General features: G+C 41.0%; 1 protein-coding gene across 4 annotated transcripts in view; it reads right to left on the bottom strand.

Annotated features, from left to right (window-relative positions):
- The window catches only part of PLPPR1 (phospholipid phosphatase related 1), a 134,724-nt gene that overhangs the window by 72,304 nt on the left and 44,073 nt on the right, over positions 1-18,347 (bottom strand). For all 4 annotated transcript variants that reach the window (XM_072860639.1, XM_072860637.1, XM_072860636.1 and 1 more), the window contains one exon: positions 728-836. Coding sequence is in view for 2 of the 4 variants with exons in the window: in XM_072860637.1 (XP_072716738.1) it covers positions 728-790 (63 nt within the window). In the remaining 2 variants the exon portion in view is untranslated. Of the gene's footprint in view, positions 1-727; positions 837-18,347 lie in introns of those variants that run through there.

Here is an 18,347-nt window from a genome sequence, read left to right as displayed (position 1 = left end):
TAAGCACCAGTTGAACATTCTTTGATTTGGATAATGATTCTGGTCAGTCTGGCAGTGTTAGCATAAGTAAAAGACCCACCACAAAAAAGCAGAGTAAAATAATAAGCCAATTAAAAAAAAAACTACCCTTAACAAAGACGTGGAGCCATACTCCACTGTCGGAACAACCACTCCTGTAACTTCACTGTTAGTCAATTCGCAGTCCTTGTGCTAGCCAAGTTCCTTCATCACACTTAAAGGACAGGCAGGCCTCATCTAAATTTTACGTTCCACCTGAACTGAAATCAGAGCTGAGTGTTGCTTCTAAGCCTATGAACCATTAGGCTGTGAGATCAGGTATTTCCTTAAACAAAGTCTAGTCCTTGTGCAGCAGCAAGAGGGATACAGGTCTGAGGAAAAACGGAAAGATGAGCAATCACCTGCTCCTGACCTGCAGCTACTGCCCATTCTCTACCAAGTACCACAGGACTAGCTTGTAAATCAGGTAGAGGCAGGTCTTGGAACTACAGCATCTACTTGTTCTTGTGTGCTTGTACTTAAGATCTGGCTAACTCATGCAGGACTGTTTTCAGGGGGACTTGATGGCACTGAGTATGAAGATAGATATTCATGTTACCAAGTAAGAAAGCATTCTTCCTTGGCCAACAAAAATGGCCAACAAATAACTTCATTCCTGCAGGGCAGAGCTGCCTTCTCTGTAGGCTTGACAACTGAATGCTGCACTCACCTCAACAAAGATGAAGCAGGGGATGATGGAATAACTTCTCTGGGTATTGTTTCCTAAAGCCATTTCTCATCACACTTCTTGGGGAGGCACTGTTCAAAACTTTATTATCCTGAAAAAGAAAAGACAAAGGTATTTCAGTACATTTAACTTTTTTGCAAACTCCACATTTAACACAACAAGGTTTGCAACATGGAGCACTGATATATTGGACCAGGGATACAGACTAAAAAGGACATCAAGGTGTAACTTGTGGTGGTACAAAATAACCTGAGAAGGCACTCCCTTTGCAGCACAAAAGCAAGAAACAGACACAGGTTACAAGATACATCATATACAGAGCAAAGAGCGATAAGGAATACAACTGTTTTCCTTAATTACAATTTGCTCCAAAGCAAAGGCTTCTTCCCCAGGCCTGTAAAATCACATTTTCAGCCCACTGTCCTGCCTACAGTGTGTTTTAAATCAAGAGGTTTTGGTAATTGACTTGTGAATTTGTACTTTAAAAGACACACTTATAGTACATTGATTGTACATGTGATCAAAATGTTTATCTGCATGAAGTGTGACCTGCTGAAGACGACAGCATGTCTTATGCACAAAGAAACCTAACAAGCAAATACAACAAAAATGCAATGAAGGACTGGACCCTTGTGGCAGAGCCTTTCTAGCCTGCTATAAATTTGTACATTAACCCACAAAACCCTACCTACTTAACATTACTTTGGGATACTGGCTATTCTAATTAACATAACCTTATAACACTCTGTGCTGAGACACTTAATCTCTTTACAGCACAAAAAGTAGGAAAGGAGAGAACAGAAGACTAACACGGAGAATTTTTACTGAGAGTGCGTGTGCCTTTCTGCATGCATGAGGTAACACATCAAGAAGCTAAGTCTGGCTTAAATGATTTGAGAGAGAGGAATAGGCTAGCAGGGAAGAGGGGCTGGAAAAGCAGCATGTAGCTCAGAGCTGCCGGTGCATGCTTGCACAGAGCATGAGACACAGAAGAGAATGGAAATCCTTTGCTATCAATTTTAACGTGAGCACATCAAGCAAGAGCACAGATTGAGGTGGGCCTGACCTCACTGCCAACACTCAGACAGAAACCCTGCCCTGATCATAAGCATCTCCACAGGCCAGGGCCAGGGGGGAGGAAGGAGGTGAAAGCTGGTGTATTTTCCAGAGGATGTTTTGCACAACATCTTCGCCCGGCTCTTTGACCTCACTGGCACCTGGGTGGCAATTCAGGCCTTGGCATATGGAGCCTGTGAGGTTCACAAAGGGGTCAGTGCTTTCTCACCAGCTCTCAGCAGGTTTACTGGAAGAAATACTATTATCAGAGCACTGAGTTCAGCCGAGGTTACGAAGCCTGAGGAGCTGGACCAGCTGCCAGTGCTTGCCACCTGCACCCTGATGCAGGCTCTTGTCTTGCCACCTATGAACTACTTCAGGTATTTCTTATCTCAGCTCTTCACGATTTGACCCAGAGCTGTGAAATACACAATGTATATGATGGTTTTGGTAATACAGTTCTAGGCACAGCGCAGCTATAGTGTCCGCAGTGAAGCCACATCCTGTGTCAGAAAGGCTTCTGAACTATTAACCTTTGAAAAATGCAGTTCCAGGTCAAACAAAATACTCAGGAAATGTTACCTGTGACACGCTTCAGATGCTCCCATCCTACACTGTATCCCAGTTCTGAAATACAAATATTCTGGATTTTCAAAATGCCTGTTTTTCCAAACATACTTCAACTTTACTTAGGAGATAAAATGGGTTTTATCTTAGATGTTAGTGTCACTGTTTTTTTTAAAAAACCAAGCTAATCCAATCCCATTTGAGCTCTGGAAAAAATTTCCAATCATTCATTTTTTAACAACATTTTTCATACTGCCAGCTCTTGTGCCATGTGGCTCGCCCTTTAATTTGGCAAACACATGGTGCCTGGTAGAATAGTAGGTTAAAGAGTTAGAGCAGCTTACAGAGCATTATTCCACTAAACTCCTTTTGTATCCTGGAGCTACACTATCAGCACCTTTTTTGCAAATCCTGCTTTTCAAATGGCTTAGTGCAAAGATATTAATACCTCAGCACCTCCATGAACGCTCTCCCAGGTCAAACTTAGAAATAACAAAGATTTTCCATAACACTGTCCTGTAACTTCAAGCCATGCCTTCAGTTCCAACTGCTGTGACTGCTGTGTGTTCCTAACCAAAGCAGAGAGCTGCAGGGCACCCAAGAATTTAAGAAATGTTCTCAACAGATGACTGAAAGCAACTGCACAGACCAGCAAAGAAGCTGAGGATTCTTAGTAGTCATATAAAATTGCTTAATTTAATGCTAGGGGACTCCTGATATCATAAATATGTATCACTATGTCAGTTCTTTTAAGCTTATTGTGCACTGGTTTAAAAAACTGCATTGCCTATGGGAAAGCATTTTACATGTCAGCTTCTCTCCTATGTGATGACACATTCGTGTCAGACATAAGTAGTCAGAGACCAAATAGTTGCCTGATCAGGCCAGCTAATTCCCAGACTGTGGGAAAACTCTCAGCTAGCCTGTGCTTGTCATAGCAGGTCTTTTCATCAGCTCACTTGACAGAAAAGGAAAGGGGAGGAACAGTGTGATCTTGGTGGGAGCACCATCTTTTGTCTCTCTCCAGCTGGCAAGGAGTCCTCTAGGGACACAGACAGCAAAACACAGATTACAGCAATCCCTAGACGCTTCAGTCTGCAGAGCAGTCAGAGATAACCCACTTTTGCCCAAAGAATCCAGGAATCATAATAAGATGTAAAACAAGTGTTTAGTGACAGTCTTGTTTTATAATCCATGAAGATCTCTTCGCATTGAACAAATTCTCATAGCGCAAAGCCTCTGACCAAAGCAATGGGAAATAACAGCTACAATACCAGCATCTCATATTGCCTTCTCCATTTTTTATTTTTGTTTTTATCAATTTGACTCAATTGTTAAGGAACTCATGTTAGCAAAACTATAAGAGGCTTTTTAGATCCCACTAGCTGTGACCTTTTAAGGTCTGGTATGTGAGCACTGCGTAAGAGCAAAATTGGTCAAACCTACTCTAACTAATTAGGGACCACTGTAGAGGGAATATTAATAATCTGAAGCTCTGGTATTATGAGGTGCTTCTACTCTTTAAACATTATATATAATTGTATAATACAACATTTGTGAATCAATTAGCATTAGTTAGTTCTCATCTTGCTCAATTTACCCCACATGCATTTTCAGAAAGGCCCTGAACTACAGTGTAGGAGGTTATTGTCTGACATCTCCTGGGAGAACAAGTGAAGACACAGAATATACATAAGTGACTTGAAAATTAACTGAAAAGGACAGCAAAGAAAAAAGAATTCAAGCTGAAGAGATTTTCTTGCCACAGGGATCCATCCAGGGGAAAAAAGAAGAATGAGAGTCAAAGACTGGCGGAAAGAATAATGTTCTAAAAAAGGCATTTTCTTACAGGTTACTAACCAGCAGAATAATTTCTAAAAGCCCCATTCAGGTATGTTCTAAAGCTTTTTACGTGAGCACGTGGCAGACAGCAAAAAGGACAAATCTAGGACAAACTAGCACTTGCTGATCCTTTATAGTATAGCTCCTGCAGCAGACACAGTACAGCTGATGGCTGTTCTGTGTTACTGGTGCTCAAACCAATTAATTGCTTGTCCGTTCCTCAGAAGACAGTGGTCACCCTTATGTTTTTTAAACCATGTCCTGCATAGGTGGGAAGAGAAGATGAACGTTATGGCTTTACATATTGCTACAGTGGATATCTGGGCACCTGTGGAAAATACTAAAATCAACAATCCAGAAAAGCTAACAGGCACCGTTTCTCGCAGTTTTTAACCTATGTTTCATTTAATCAATGCCAATGCATGTTTCTTTTGCCATTAGCTCAGAGACTGCCAGCCTGAAATGCAGTAACTGCTGCGCAGACGAAGACAGCCGCGTAGCCGCTGGCGCAGGTGGGACACCACTTCACTGCAGAATCCCAAATCTGCCCAGACCGGGGTGAGAAGCGCGACCACTGATCATTTGGTACCAGGATGTGATGCAAGCACAAAAAAACAGATTGGATTTCCTGTCCCTCTTCATCTAGACAGTTTCATGATCTTTTCAGCAGCAGCTAACTTTCTGTTTCAAAATAAAATGTAAATGTTATATTAGGAGGACCACAACTGTGGTGTTTCTGTAACTATGTTAAAGACACTGAAAATGCACGCATTCCCCCATTTGTAAATTAGCTTAACCTTGCATTAACAATTTGCAATTCACTGTTGGCAATTGGCTTCAAATTATAAAGATCTTCCTTCTCATTAAAATAAGAATTCTGTTTACTAGTAAAAAAAAAAAAATCACGAAAACTTCTGCACCAGTCCATCAAGGATCAATTTGCCCAACTGAAACATGAAATTGCATATGTCAAACCTCCATTCAGTTACGAAAACAAATTCAAACTAATGCCACTGCTGAAGATCATTATCCAAGCTTTTGCAGAGAACTGTATCATTATAACCATTATTTATTACAGTAGCTCTTAGAGATCTCATTCTAAAGCAGAGTCCTCTATTTCCTGTGGGGGAGACAGAGCCAGAAAGAGTTGAAGCAATTTGCCCGACATCACACAATGGCTCAATGTCTAGGCTGAAGAAAGACATATTATTCTCAGACTCCTGTCAAGTGCTCTATCCACTTGACTATACAATCTCTACACTTGAAATGGACTTGCTAATTCCTGCACAAGAACTATACAGTTCTTATTGTGCATTTAAGTAACAGAGGTTTTCTTTAGCTTGCCACTGAAGCCACGACAGAATGCACATCACAACTCTGCACAAGCACCGATCAAACATACACCAAGATGTGACAGCCTCACATCCTCTCTATGCAACTTCTCCCCTGGGCATGTCCAAAGGCACCTCATTATCCCAATGCAACCCTGGCATGAACATGCATGTAATTTTGAACAGGTTGCAGCAGGATAATAAAGGGTTAAAAAGTCTTTCCCAAAGCTCTTTTCCACATAAACCTAACCAATGCATACAAAAGGGCTTAAGGAATCAAAGGTAAGATTTTCCTGCAAAAGGCAGTCACGTCTATTTAATATTTTCCCGGCTAAAGTACGGACATTTTTAGTGTTTTCAAAGTAATCAGAAACACTGAATAGTGGCATGAATCCTTCCAAAATCCAAAATGTGTGAGGAAAAGTCCAAATGACATTGCAGCATAAAGATCTATTTGTGATTTGGTTTGTCTGCCTTGCATCCAAACATAACACAGACTGTTTGCTTGCTGTTACTGCATAAAAATAGTAAAGCTAAGAAAATAGCACCATGTCTGCAACAGTTAGAAGGTACCAGGCAACTGGCACTCAGTTTGCTGTCTCAATAAGCCAGAACACACTGGTTTTGACCTACAAATGAGAAAGTTATCCTTTGGATCAGGTTGCCCTTGATCTATGGAAAAGTGCATACACACAATGGAGCCTGGGCAAGAGAGAAGACTCTCACCTAACTCTGGCTTCCCATCATCACAGAACTCTTTACCCCATCCACCATGAACTGAGAGGCAGTCACCAACACCATGGCCATCAGAGCAGTAACACAGTGTCAGACTGATGACATTGTATGCCCAAACCCCGACTAACATGTTTGAGTCACACTTGATTTTCAGTTGTTAACTGACAAATTGCCTAGTAGCTGATCATAAACAAATGTGTGTTTTAAGTTTCAAGACTTGCCTGCTGTCTGTCTCCCAGAGCACTCCCATATCAGCAGCACAACTGTCTACTTTGCAAGAACACTGAAAAGAGGAGCTGAACAGATGAAGCAGGAGCTCAGTTTACTGGATCTAGATCTCACCATAGAATAAAATTTATTATTAACTTCCCTAACAGCATAAATGCCTGGTTTCTATTTAAGCTATGGCCATTCAAAGAAATTGGCCTGTCAGTGAAAGTGCTTCTCACGCATGTCTCCACAGACTCAGTGACAAGAAACTAATTACATATCACTAACGATAGTGAATAAAAGAACAAAAAATCTGCCACCAACACACAAAATAAACCCACACATGTTCACCATCACAATAGACAATTTTGCAGCATTCGAGTATTAAGCCAGAAAAACACTTTATCTGATTAGAGTTCTGACCTTTTTCTGCTAGCAGAGGTTACATTTTAACATTTCTGCACTCATACTAGCAAACCATTTTGTGGCAAACAATGATACCTAAGTAATATAGTTCACAGGACATCTGAAATTATGATCCTTGATACAAACCCCACCTTGTTACGGAAAAAGCTATCTGGATTGTTAAACTACCAGTCTCTTAAAAATGTGTTGTGGAATCCCTGGTGGCAAAGCAGGATTTGATCCGCAGAAGAAAGTAATGCCAGAGATTTTAAGAATTCTGTTAGGGATGTTTTCCCTTGCTACTAGCTTCATGTGGAAAATTATCCCGTGTCTCAGTGATAAGCAGCAGTATAAAATCTATAGACAGGCAGACTGATAAGGGATCTGCACCACTTATATCTTCAAGAGAGTTCAAGTGTTATGTCAGCATGGCAACTTCTCACTGCAGGGAGGCAAGTAAAATCCCAATGCCACAGCTGCTAGCAACAAAATTTACATTGATGCCACTTGGCCAGAATTTCACAGATGTTGTTCAAGTAGAACCCAAAACACAACTGTGTAAATAGCAGGTATATGCATGCGAACATCCAGGAAGCCAAACAAAATGGCCACAAGCCTTATTCTGAACACCAGCAAACCTTTCCTTGTCCTGCAGGTCTGAAAGTGTTGTCATGGTTGGTCTGTTTCATTCAGTGAGGCACTGAATTCCTTGCAAAAATGATCAGTATATCACTTACTCAGTGTCGTTTTGAATGATACCCACTAAAATGTGGTGTCACATCAGCAAAACCATATGAATAAAAAGTTTAACCTGCTATAGCTGATAACGCTTCTCTCTTTCTTGCAAAAGGATTAGCAGTGCATGGTAAATGAAGAAGGAATCTGACGACAAGATTCATTAGGAAATTCTTTAAAAAAAGTAACAAAAAGTCTCTGAAAAAAACCCCAAATCACTGAATTTATCCATGCAATTAACAAGACTGATCCTGCTCCTAACTTTCATTTAACTCAAAAAAGCTAATTGTTCTAGCTCTCATTTCATTCCTTCAAACTTTAAAGTCAATCTAAATTAAACAGTTGTGCATTATCTTGGGCAAAACAAGACGGCTATTTCTGGCCTTTACCCATCCACCTGAAGGCACATCATCTTGATTTAGACTAATTAATTTGCCTTGTGAGCTTCTCTCGAACAAATGCAAAAGGCAACTGGTCATTTCTGTTACTTCTAACTGGTTAAAACTCCATGTATCATTAAGGACATTTATAGCAACAAACTGGCAGGTGTCGTCAGCAATAAAGTAACACTTCATAGACATCAGGGACTCTGAATTCCAGAGATTAGGAATATGATTAGTTTAATGAAAATATAGCAGTCTATAGTTCCAAAAGTATCACATTCAAGACCCAGAACTGCAACTGATTGAATTAATTAATCATGGGCTTGAGACACGGGTACTCTGTTTAGCTCTATGCTAAATCACCACTCTTAAAATATTGTATAGAGTTCTAATTTCACTCTCTCATATGAACAACCTACAAAGACAATAGTCAAGACCCCTTTTTATTTACAGCTGACAGTCTTGCAAGGCTCAGGCTGGAAACCAAATATTAAAGTATGACCTCCCTGATATTTGGGATACTATCATGAAGGGCCTGTGACTGAATTTCACCCTTTGAAACCAATTCCATTGCATTTGGTGCCTCTCCATACAAAGCACTGACAGGCACTGAGGAAACTCCGGACAGTTTCAACAGGAAAAAAAGAGAGCAGCCTTCTCCTCAGGCTCTTATCACAGTTAACTGGTGGAAAAGGAGGAAGACATTGAAGAGAAAGAAGAAAACAAAAGAAAACCTCAAGTTTTGTAACACCAGGTTGTGGAATACAGAGGGTAACAATGCAACAGTGCAGAGGAAAGAAAAACTGGATAAGCTACAGAAAAACTGCTATGGAATGGAGGGCAGATGAGGAAGACAGACCACAAGTTTTGCCTGTGATGGGAAATGACAAGACTGAAAATTTTGTGCACTCTAATAAAGGAATATCGATACAACAGATTATAGGAAACAATTCTCCTCTCCCTCCCAAATTTCTCAGGGTTTTGCAGAAGAGATTTTCATATGAATTAAAATAAATTTATTTAAAAGTTATTAAAATAATTAATTTTAATATAAGAAAAAAACTGTCCAAAGAAATCTCCCTCATTCAGAATAAAACTCGTACTTTACTCCAGAAAACTGCTGGTGTTGTTTGGTTTTTTTTTCTTTTCAAAATATCCTTAGTCAACGGTCCTACTGAAATCTACTGAGCAACTAAAAAAACAATTGGTTGCTTATGTGTCAGCAAGAACAAAAAGTAATGGTTGTTTGTTTGTTGTAGAGTTTGACAGCTATGCACAGAATGAATTTTGGGAACCCCAATATTAAAAACATATTTCAAAAATATATGCTGCGTGGTCTTTTTGTATGCCACCCCTGCTGAGCCTAAGTCCAAGCAAGCCGCTGATTCACACATTGAGTTATGCCTTTTTACTTGCAGGAGGAACTGAGCAGTTGCAATCTCACCTTAACTGGCCACCAGGGATTTCCTTGATGCCATGAGCCGCTTGCACTGGAACAGATCTAGTGCAACCAGTCCCGGCACCGATCTGCCCCGCTCCCTGCTAACTGGCACTGCCACGCATCTGCTCCCTGCCAGTTCCCCAGGGGGTACAACCAGTCCAGCTGACAGCGATGAAAGAAAAGTCCATGGGATGCTCTGACTGACAACTGAACCGAGAAAAAATGAATGGCCCTTTCATACTTCTGCTTGCTGAGCAAGCAATAGCATATCCTTCTCCTTTGTTTGAAGGAAGAGGCTTGTGCAAAGTGCCAGCTACGCTCAGGCTTCAGATGGAGATCTCCAAGGAAATTTCCAGACCCCTCTCCTCCCATTTTCCTGCTACAACTTAGGAAGCCAGCGCTTTTGGAGAGTGTTCATACAAGTCATTGTGTAAAGATAAACAGCGGGAATATTGAGATGAGCACAGGAATGAACAGAGTACAGCTATCTTAGACAGGGTGAGGGGAGGAAAATCAGGTTGAGTAATACTTTTCTATTTATTGCCAATTTTTTTTCAGGGGATGAATGCTGCATTGCAATTTTCAACTCAAAATAATGGTGACCTAATAGTAAACACTAGGCATGTAATAGGCACAAGCCAGTGGACTCTACACAGAAAAAAATCCCTTCATTTTGTCCCCTCAGGGCCAAGCAAGGAAAACTATGTGAATATTGATTGCAAGCTGTAATATTATGAAAGTAAACAAGCAACTGCCTCACCACACTGTAGCCTTTGGTGATCAGACCCAGAGGCACAACTTCTTGCTCTTCTGATATTCTGGTATTCATATTGGCAGTGGAGCTGCCAGAGATACACAAGGACTATAAGGACTCCCACTCCTGCAAACCTGGCAGCAAGCTCAATCTTATGTGGATTTTTTATCTATTTACCTGGTTTATAAACATCACTTTTACCTTCATCCCTTGCAAGGACAGAGTACAAAGGATTTCTGGCATACCCGCTCTCTTCCTTCACACAAAACACTATGTTAGAAGCTCTCCTTTATAGAAGAAAAAAAAAAAAAAAAAGGAAAGGGGAGAAGAAAAATAGCCGTAATTTTTTGCTTTCCTCTTTTTATCTCTGTGTCCATTATGTGGCCAAGGGAAGCAAGTATAACCCCTATAGGCTGAATACTGTAATTTGCCCACTTCTAAGGACAGTATTGTACTACAGCTCATGGAGCTTATGTGGGCCTCAGAAACACAACCTGGATGGAAAGTCAAGAATTTAGCAGTTAGACTACCTGACATCTTAACAGTCTAATAAAATAACTGTTATTAGTTCAGATCTATTTATTACCATTAAAAAAAAAAACAAATAAAAAGAAAATTCAGCAAACTATAAGAAAAACATTTCAAAACAGTTACAAATCTTTTACAGACTTGTAATACCTCTCCTTTCTCTGTGGTGTTATGCTCACCACAGACCTCTCCTTGAGTCCTATGGCTGATGGCCTTAGTCTGGAATGGGAGAAAGGATTATGGCAAGCTGTCAATGATGTCCTGAGTTTTCCTCTGAGAGGAAGGCATCAATGCTGATGGTGGGAGCTTATTCCTCTTTAGTCTAGGATCCAATTGGGCTTATTTTTATACATTTTCTAACATACCTTATACCTTGCTTTTTCTACACTCTTCTGCAATTCCATGTCACATTCAGATTTGCCATATATGGTATACTTCACATATTCTTTCTTTTCTCTCTTTGTAACACCTAAAACCAGCTTGACCCACCCCGTGGCTGCATTCCTTTAGAGACCAGTCACTGACCCCTGGTAGGCTGGCTGGTTGTCGCTCCGCTGGCTCTGGTACCACCTTGTGCCCACACTTTTAAAGCCTCTGCTATTATCCTGTGTCTGTTCTCCTCCATGCTGCATTTTTATCCTAGGTTCAGACAGTTCATTTTACACAGAATAGTGACTTGTTAGTTCTACCTATTAGGTAGAGAAATATATGAAAATTATTATAAAAATAGGCACTACATTACACAATCATATAAAAGTAAGCTAAAGCTAAAACTGATTAGGTAACAATTGCTGTTACTGTTAAAAAGACCAGAACAAAGCTCCAGGCAGGCCAAGACAAGCCCTGGCAATGCAGATCTGACAAAACCTTGTCCTCGCAGAATTAGTCCAGAACTTGTGTTCTGTTACTAGAAAAGGCAATATAGCATTTGTCTGTCTGCAAGGCCACAACCGCGTCCCTCAGCTTTTGATAGACTGCAAAACATAAGCTTTCACCTATGAATCCAGCAAGGCTGTTGCAAACCCTTCTATGGAGTTAAGCTCCCGATTAGGGCCAAGCACTGCTCTTCTTGGAGGCCTGTGCTCTTCCCTGCCTGATTTTGTCTCATGACAGCTATACAGGTCTCAGAGGAGCTCACATGGCCATTGTTTGACCTGTTAGGCATTTGATTTTTAAAGCCAATACAGTCTCCACAAACAACAAAACTGTTTCGATTAAAATGACAACTACAGCATACAAAGCCAAATTCTGAAATTCCTGTATCTGAGACCGTAATGTTACTTCTAAGAGTGTAATGGGATTAAAATCACATTCTTTAACAGAGTTTTCATGAGATATACACCTATTATCAGGTAAACTGTATACAGAAAGCTAGCTTATAATATTTTGTGCACACTTACATGTGCATATTAGTGTACACGTGCATACAAATTAATATACACTCAAATACAACTGGAGCCTACAAACTGCATGCCAAGATGATGACTGGAAATAAATGGAATAATTTTGTAATCGAACTTGGTCAAAATATGATTAAACAGTCACTCAAACACTAAAAGCTGACATAGGCATATAAACATGCCCATCTTGCCCTGTGCTGTTTGCTGCCATCCTTCTAAAGAGACCATCGGGAACATCGTATCTTGTTGAATAGCCCTTCATTGCTGATGCACAGCTCTCACCTCTAAAATACTATTATTCTAATTTTCCAAAATTACCTGATCAGGTCTTTAAAAATGAAAAAAATCCTTTCCAGCAAACAAAGATAGTCTTTTTCTGTTTTGGAGATTAACACCCTTTTAAATTTGATCCATTTTTCTGCTTCCCTTAGTTTGTTCATATTTTTCTCTTCTTGTCACCTCAGCCATGACAACTGACCTAAAAGAAAAGTATTCCATCATTCTGTTCACATGTATGTATATATGACATTACAAACAAAACAAAAACAGTGAAAGCAAAGCTAAGACATGCCAAGTTAACAACATCCATAGCGTTGGAATGGATTACAAATTCTTCTGTACTATGGAAGACAAAAATAGCAAAGATTGCAGAGACTGTAAACTCTTTATTTTCGTATTTATATCACTGGCATTTGCTCTGCTTGATTCCTTTATTTTAGTCTAGTTGCTTTACCTGTAAAAACACTCAGATATTATTTGTAAATGTTTCTACCTTTTCTCCCAGAACGTTCTGGAAGGCATGCTAGAGGAGCTATGGAGCCACGAATGCCACCCTTCTTACTCCTTGCTTCCCTACACGCGAGGCTCGCAGCATGATGGAGGCTCCTGCTTTCACGGTGCTTCACACCCTGCTCTCTCTGCAGCAGTCCACGCTGCCGCAAGCCCTTGGTTAGTGCATGTTTCAGACTAAACTGGTTGCAGTGTATTGCCCACTGCCTGCTTTGTCACTGTCCTTCCAGGCTGCTCCTTACAGTCAGTGTGATCCTGCAGCTGTACCTCAGCAATCATGGCACCCTGGCTTCTTCTACTTGTATGTGCATCTCTTCTGTCTTTCTTTGCTCCTGCTACAACCAACTCTTTAGCCCCTCATTCTCTTTCACTATTTGCTTCCTTAGAATAGCTGCCCTAAGTGCAGGTATCACAGTCTGCACCTGATATCCAGTATCTTCTGCTGTATCAATAGACATAACAGTATGCAGCAGCTCCTAGGCACTTTAATTCCTGATCAACTCTTAATTCTAGCAGAACCACAGGCTTTCTCCAGTCTCCACATTTTAACTTTGCGTGAGCCCCAGCAAGACAAGAGATGGCTATAGGCCGAGACTGAGAGGTTGGGGGCACCAGGTTTTATTTCTTTTCTTGTACTGATCTCCACCAAAAGGCCTGGTATGACACGTACTGAAGCACTGCCCCACTGCTTCAGTTCCCCCTGTGACCTTCATATTAAGCAAAGGTACCTGCCACAACCTTCTTAACCCCAGCACAACACTTTTTAACACCACTTTTCCCGAGAGCAGTGGGAAGCCACAGTTGGCAAAGGTAGCACTTCGTACTGCCTCTGTCTTTGCTACCCCTGGGATTTTTCTTTAGCTTACAGCCATTTATTTTCCTCCCAAACACTCCTATTTCTCTCACCAGGCTTCTGCCTCAGGACATGTAGTTCACATATTTATAGGCCCTAAAAGTAGGTGCCCTCCTGGGCAAGACCATTCACCACAGCTGTTCTGTATGCAGCCTGGTCGATATGCAGATCTTGTCCACAGCTATTATTTAGGATGGCACTCTCCAAACTTTCGTGATCATGAACCTGTATCAGTAAAAAAATTTTGAGCACATAGCCCCAGTGTTTGTAATTTATAAATCATATACATGTACTACTGTACTAACCTATTATATAAATTATAAAACATACAGAAAAATAGAAATTAAAAAGGATGAGCTAAAGATGAAATAAACACTGTTCTAAAAATTTATTAATGGTCCAAAAATATTTTCTTCCACACCCCAATGGACTGTCTTATGCATCCCTTGCAGTGCATGCACCCCGCTTTGGAGACCGCTGGTTTAGAAGACCACAGACAGAGCCTGACAATCTCTTCTGACCCAAATATGCTTTTATTTGGCACATAGCCTTTCATCCAGTGTAACTTTTCACTTTTTGATATTCCTTTTAAAGCTTGCAGAAGTGAATGCACCTCCTCAGATTGATGATTTGCGGATGCAGGGGATACATCTAACCCAGCTTTTACAGCCACCCACTGAGAAGCTGTAGTGGAAGCTTGCACGCCATTTTCTCATTCAGCCATGGTAAGGCAAATACTTCCTTCTTACTTAAGCAGCCACTCAGTGTGCATATTTTTTTTTAAAGGGCCTAATTCTGCAGCCAAGTCTGTTTAAATTCTGGGGTCAGCTCAGTAGTTTTGTAACAACTTGGTATGTCTCCGATTGCACACTTCCCTTTCCTCCCTTCTTCCTCAACTTTCTCATTTTACAGCAGGAAAGGGTGCTCGAAAATTCACTTTGAAGATTCCCAGCATCTCATTAACAGGAGCACTGGGACTTGTGACCCTCTACTCCTTTGAGTGAAGGATGCAGTTGAACTAGGTCAAACCACAGGTCCACCCCATCACACCTTTTGCAAGGTGCTTTAGTATCAGCTGTGACGCGGCATTACATTGCCCCAGTGCTGCACTTAACTTTTTCACCTCAGCTTCACAGTCTCAGAAGTCTGCACCCTTCTCTTTCAGGATTTGCATCTCCTACACCATTATTTAAGCAATTTCAGCTAAGTCTGGGCTTCCACCTGGCTCCACCTTGCTCAGACTCTCAACTATTTTTGCCAAACTCTGTCATCTCACACTGCATAGGCTGACACCTAACTAAACCCAAATTTGCCTAGGTTGAGTTCCAGCCAGATTAAGACAAGGAGGCAAAGACCATCTTTTCCCTCCTCTGTGTTTTTCCTGTGACCCTTTATCACCTAGGTTGTCAAAAAATCAGTTAGATTTTAAGTGACATACTTGTCAGGTCCGCAGGCACACACATTACCTGGTCCTCAGGGATGCCCCAGCATGCCATGAAGGCCCCCAGCACGGCTTGCCCGCTTTCTCCACCAACCTGATGTACTTGTGCCATCTATGTGAGCCAAAGAAATACACCTTGCATCAAGAGTCAGGAATTTATTGTTGGCCTGAAATCTTAAAACTAATGAAATTACTTCAGTCTGTGGCTTGTCACTAGCAGTCGATACAATGGGGCACATTAGGAGCTGTAGTAGGTCCCCTTTACTATTTCTTAACAAGTTTAAGCCAGTATTTCATAAATGTAGGCTCACTCTTTTAGCTGTTAATGTCACATGTCAATTATCCATTCATACCTCCATCAGGATTATAATTATTCAATAGATGATGGGAGCAGAAGAGCTGCAAGTTTCTCCTTGGAGCTTCCAGTGGAGCCATTCCATGTACCATCCCATCTAAAAAGCTAGGCATCAATCATACAACATGGCCACAACTTAGCTTAAAAGCCACCATTATGCATCTACTTACCCTTGTATGTGGAGAAAGAAACAACCAACACCTGTGTGATGGCTGGCATCTTGGCCAACAGACCAGGGACTGACCCCGATTCCTCCAAAACAAAAAGCTGCTTTAGCCTGTGTCCAGTTCTCTACAGGAAGTGTTGCAAAAGACATCCAAGCTCTGTAGATCAGGCAGACAAGGAGCCTGTGAGACATCTTTTAACCAGCTGGTCTCAGCAGCTCATCATTTAAAAGTGGCCAGACCAACACAGACCAAATCGTTGCCCTCCACTGCCGATGACAGGTACGTCCCCAGGGAGATGCTTCTGCTCCTCTTGCAGTCAGATGCATGAATGATCTCTGCAGAGCACAGCTGCCATAAAAATGGCCAGGGCTGAATTTTTCAAAGCACTGCTAAGCTAACTGTACAGTCACTGAAGGCAGGGATAAAACTTCCATAAACAACAGAGTTCAGCAACAGCTAAGACTGTGTCTCAGTGCCACTAATATTCAGCTTTCAGTCTCTCAATACTTGGATCAAGAGTACCAGAGCTGTGTGTCTCAATGCATTGCTCAGGTACTAAGCATAGCTATAACTGAGAATTATTAAAAGGAAGATCACTGGTTAAGTGCATTTGCAGGCTCTGTTCTGAATCAAGTATTGCCTGTCCTCTTACAGCTGCCAAAAAGCCACAGAAAAGCCAGATTTTGCATTCAGTGAATTCAGCAGAATCCCAGTCACAGGCCTACCCCCTTACCCAGATGAATTTACCACTGCTTGGCAATCCACAGTGCACTGATCTGGTATTAACGAGTGTGCAACCACTCTCTCAGTTCTGACGAATATGAATTGGACCCAGAGGACCTCTGCTTGTATGCAGGAGCTGAATGTCTTTACCTGCTCCTACTGACAAAACTGGAATATCACCAAACCCCACCTCCCTGCGCATCCTGTCACAAAGGAAAAAAATCAGCAGGAAATTGACAGAGAGATGGATGACAGTGGGGAGGAGGAGATCCACTGTAATGAGTTTGGTCCCGTGGAGCAAAGCTCACAATAATAATGATTGGCATAAAAGAGTCTCAAGGTAAGCAATACAACAATTATCACAACAGGAGGTATTTGCTCGTAAGAGAATGACTGTGACAGCTAAACATAGCCAGCTTCCCCAAACAATGACGAACATATGATAGTGCTTTTCAAGTATTTTGGAAGTATAAATTACTTTACAGCTTTGTTCTCTTGAGAGTTACTTGCAAAAGGATCTTTTCATTTCAGGACCTGTTTGCAAAGAGATATTTGAGTCCCGAGATGCAAAACAACGTGTCTCCTCTAACAAAGGAATGGAAGCATTTAGTGTGCTGGTGATAATGACAAGTAGCAGGATGGAATCTAAGAAAGAAAAGTTGTGTAAACTATCAGATTTAATATATCACATATTTCTAGCATGGAAAATTTTGGAAAGATTTCAACACACTTGCAACTGCTACATCCAGCCAGTAATACCAAACATACAGCACCAGAGAGATGGCTGCTAATATGCACGAGCTAATAGCCTTTTCTCATCTTTTAACTTGAGTGATCAGGCATGTAGTGTGATATCTCTTCAACTCTCAGTGGATATACAAATAAATAAACAACTGAAAAGTAACCATGTTCTCATCTCTCTTAGAAAGCTGAAAGGACTACCAACCCTTTCTGCATACTGTTTTCACCATGGGAGTATCCACATAAATTACAATGAAAAATAAGCCCCACAGCCATTATAAGCCATCTGCAGATTCACTGTCCAAATCTAATACTTGACACTGCTTTTTCAAATGATCCCTGTCTCTCTCAGTGCTGATTTGTGCACATAGCAGGACTTACAGAAAATGAGAAAACCTTAAGATGTAGTTAAGAAGGAGTTCCACAACTTTTGCATCCATATTGGGACAGTCTTGCTGCTGACAGTGGCTGCTACTGACTTCAGCTGGGTGAGGTTTCACATTTGCTTTTTACCAAGACATTGCTGTCAGAGAAATAAAACTCATTCTACTGTTAAGCTAGCATGTTCTCTATCATCAGGCAAGGTTTTATAAGAGACAGGAAAAGGCAACTTAATTTATGTATCTCTCTGTCCAGGACTTCTTGGAGGAAGTCCTACTGTGCACAGTCTAGAAAGCAAGAGACAAGAATAAAACATTTGCTTACAAATCACTGTTTTAGAAGGGCTCCTCACAGACTTTAGACAATTTTAGCTCAGCATTCTCATGTAAAAACATCATTAAAAATCAACACAAGTAATACCAGCAGGACATGCTCCTTTGAAGAAAACCTCAGCTTCTGAAGTTTGCAGTCTGAACCAGCCAGACACTAAAGCTATGCACAACTTCACTCTTAGGCCATGTCTCAATTGTCCTTCATGGTACCCATCTATTTGGTCACAGCAATGGAAGTGAACTCTTACTGATACGAATGTGCCAGACAGGTCACACAGGGTATAAAAATAAAGCCCTCTGTATTGCCATAGCTGTGTTTCTGCCAGCACAGTTGAATTTGCTCATCAAAGATAAGTATGCACAAAGGCAATTGGAATAAATTCTAATCAACAGAAGTTTGGGTTTCTTGGAGTACTTTGTTTTCCCTGGAATA

Source organism: Ciconia boyciana, chromosome 4, assembly GCF_034638445.1.
Source record: "Ciconia boyciana chromosome 4, ASM3463844v1, whole genome shotgun sequence".
In the NCBI taxonomy this organism is placed as follows: Eukaryota; Metazoa; Chordata; class Aves; order Ciconiiformes; family Ciconiidae; genus Ciconia; species Ciconia boyciana.
Note: the sequence above shows the minus strand (reverse complement) of the source record. Positions and strands in the feature narration are given on the sequence as shown.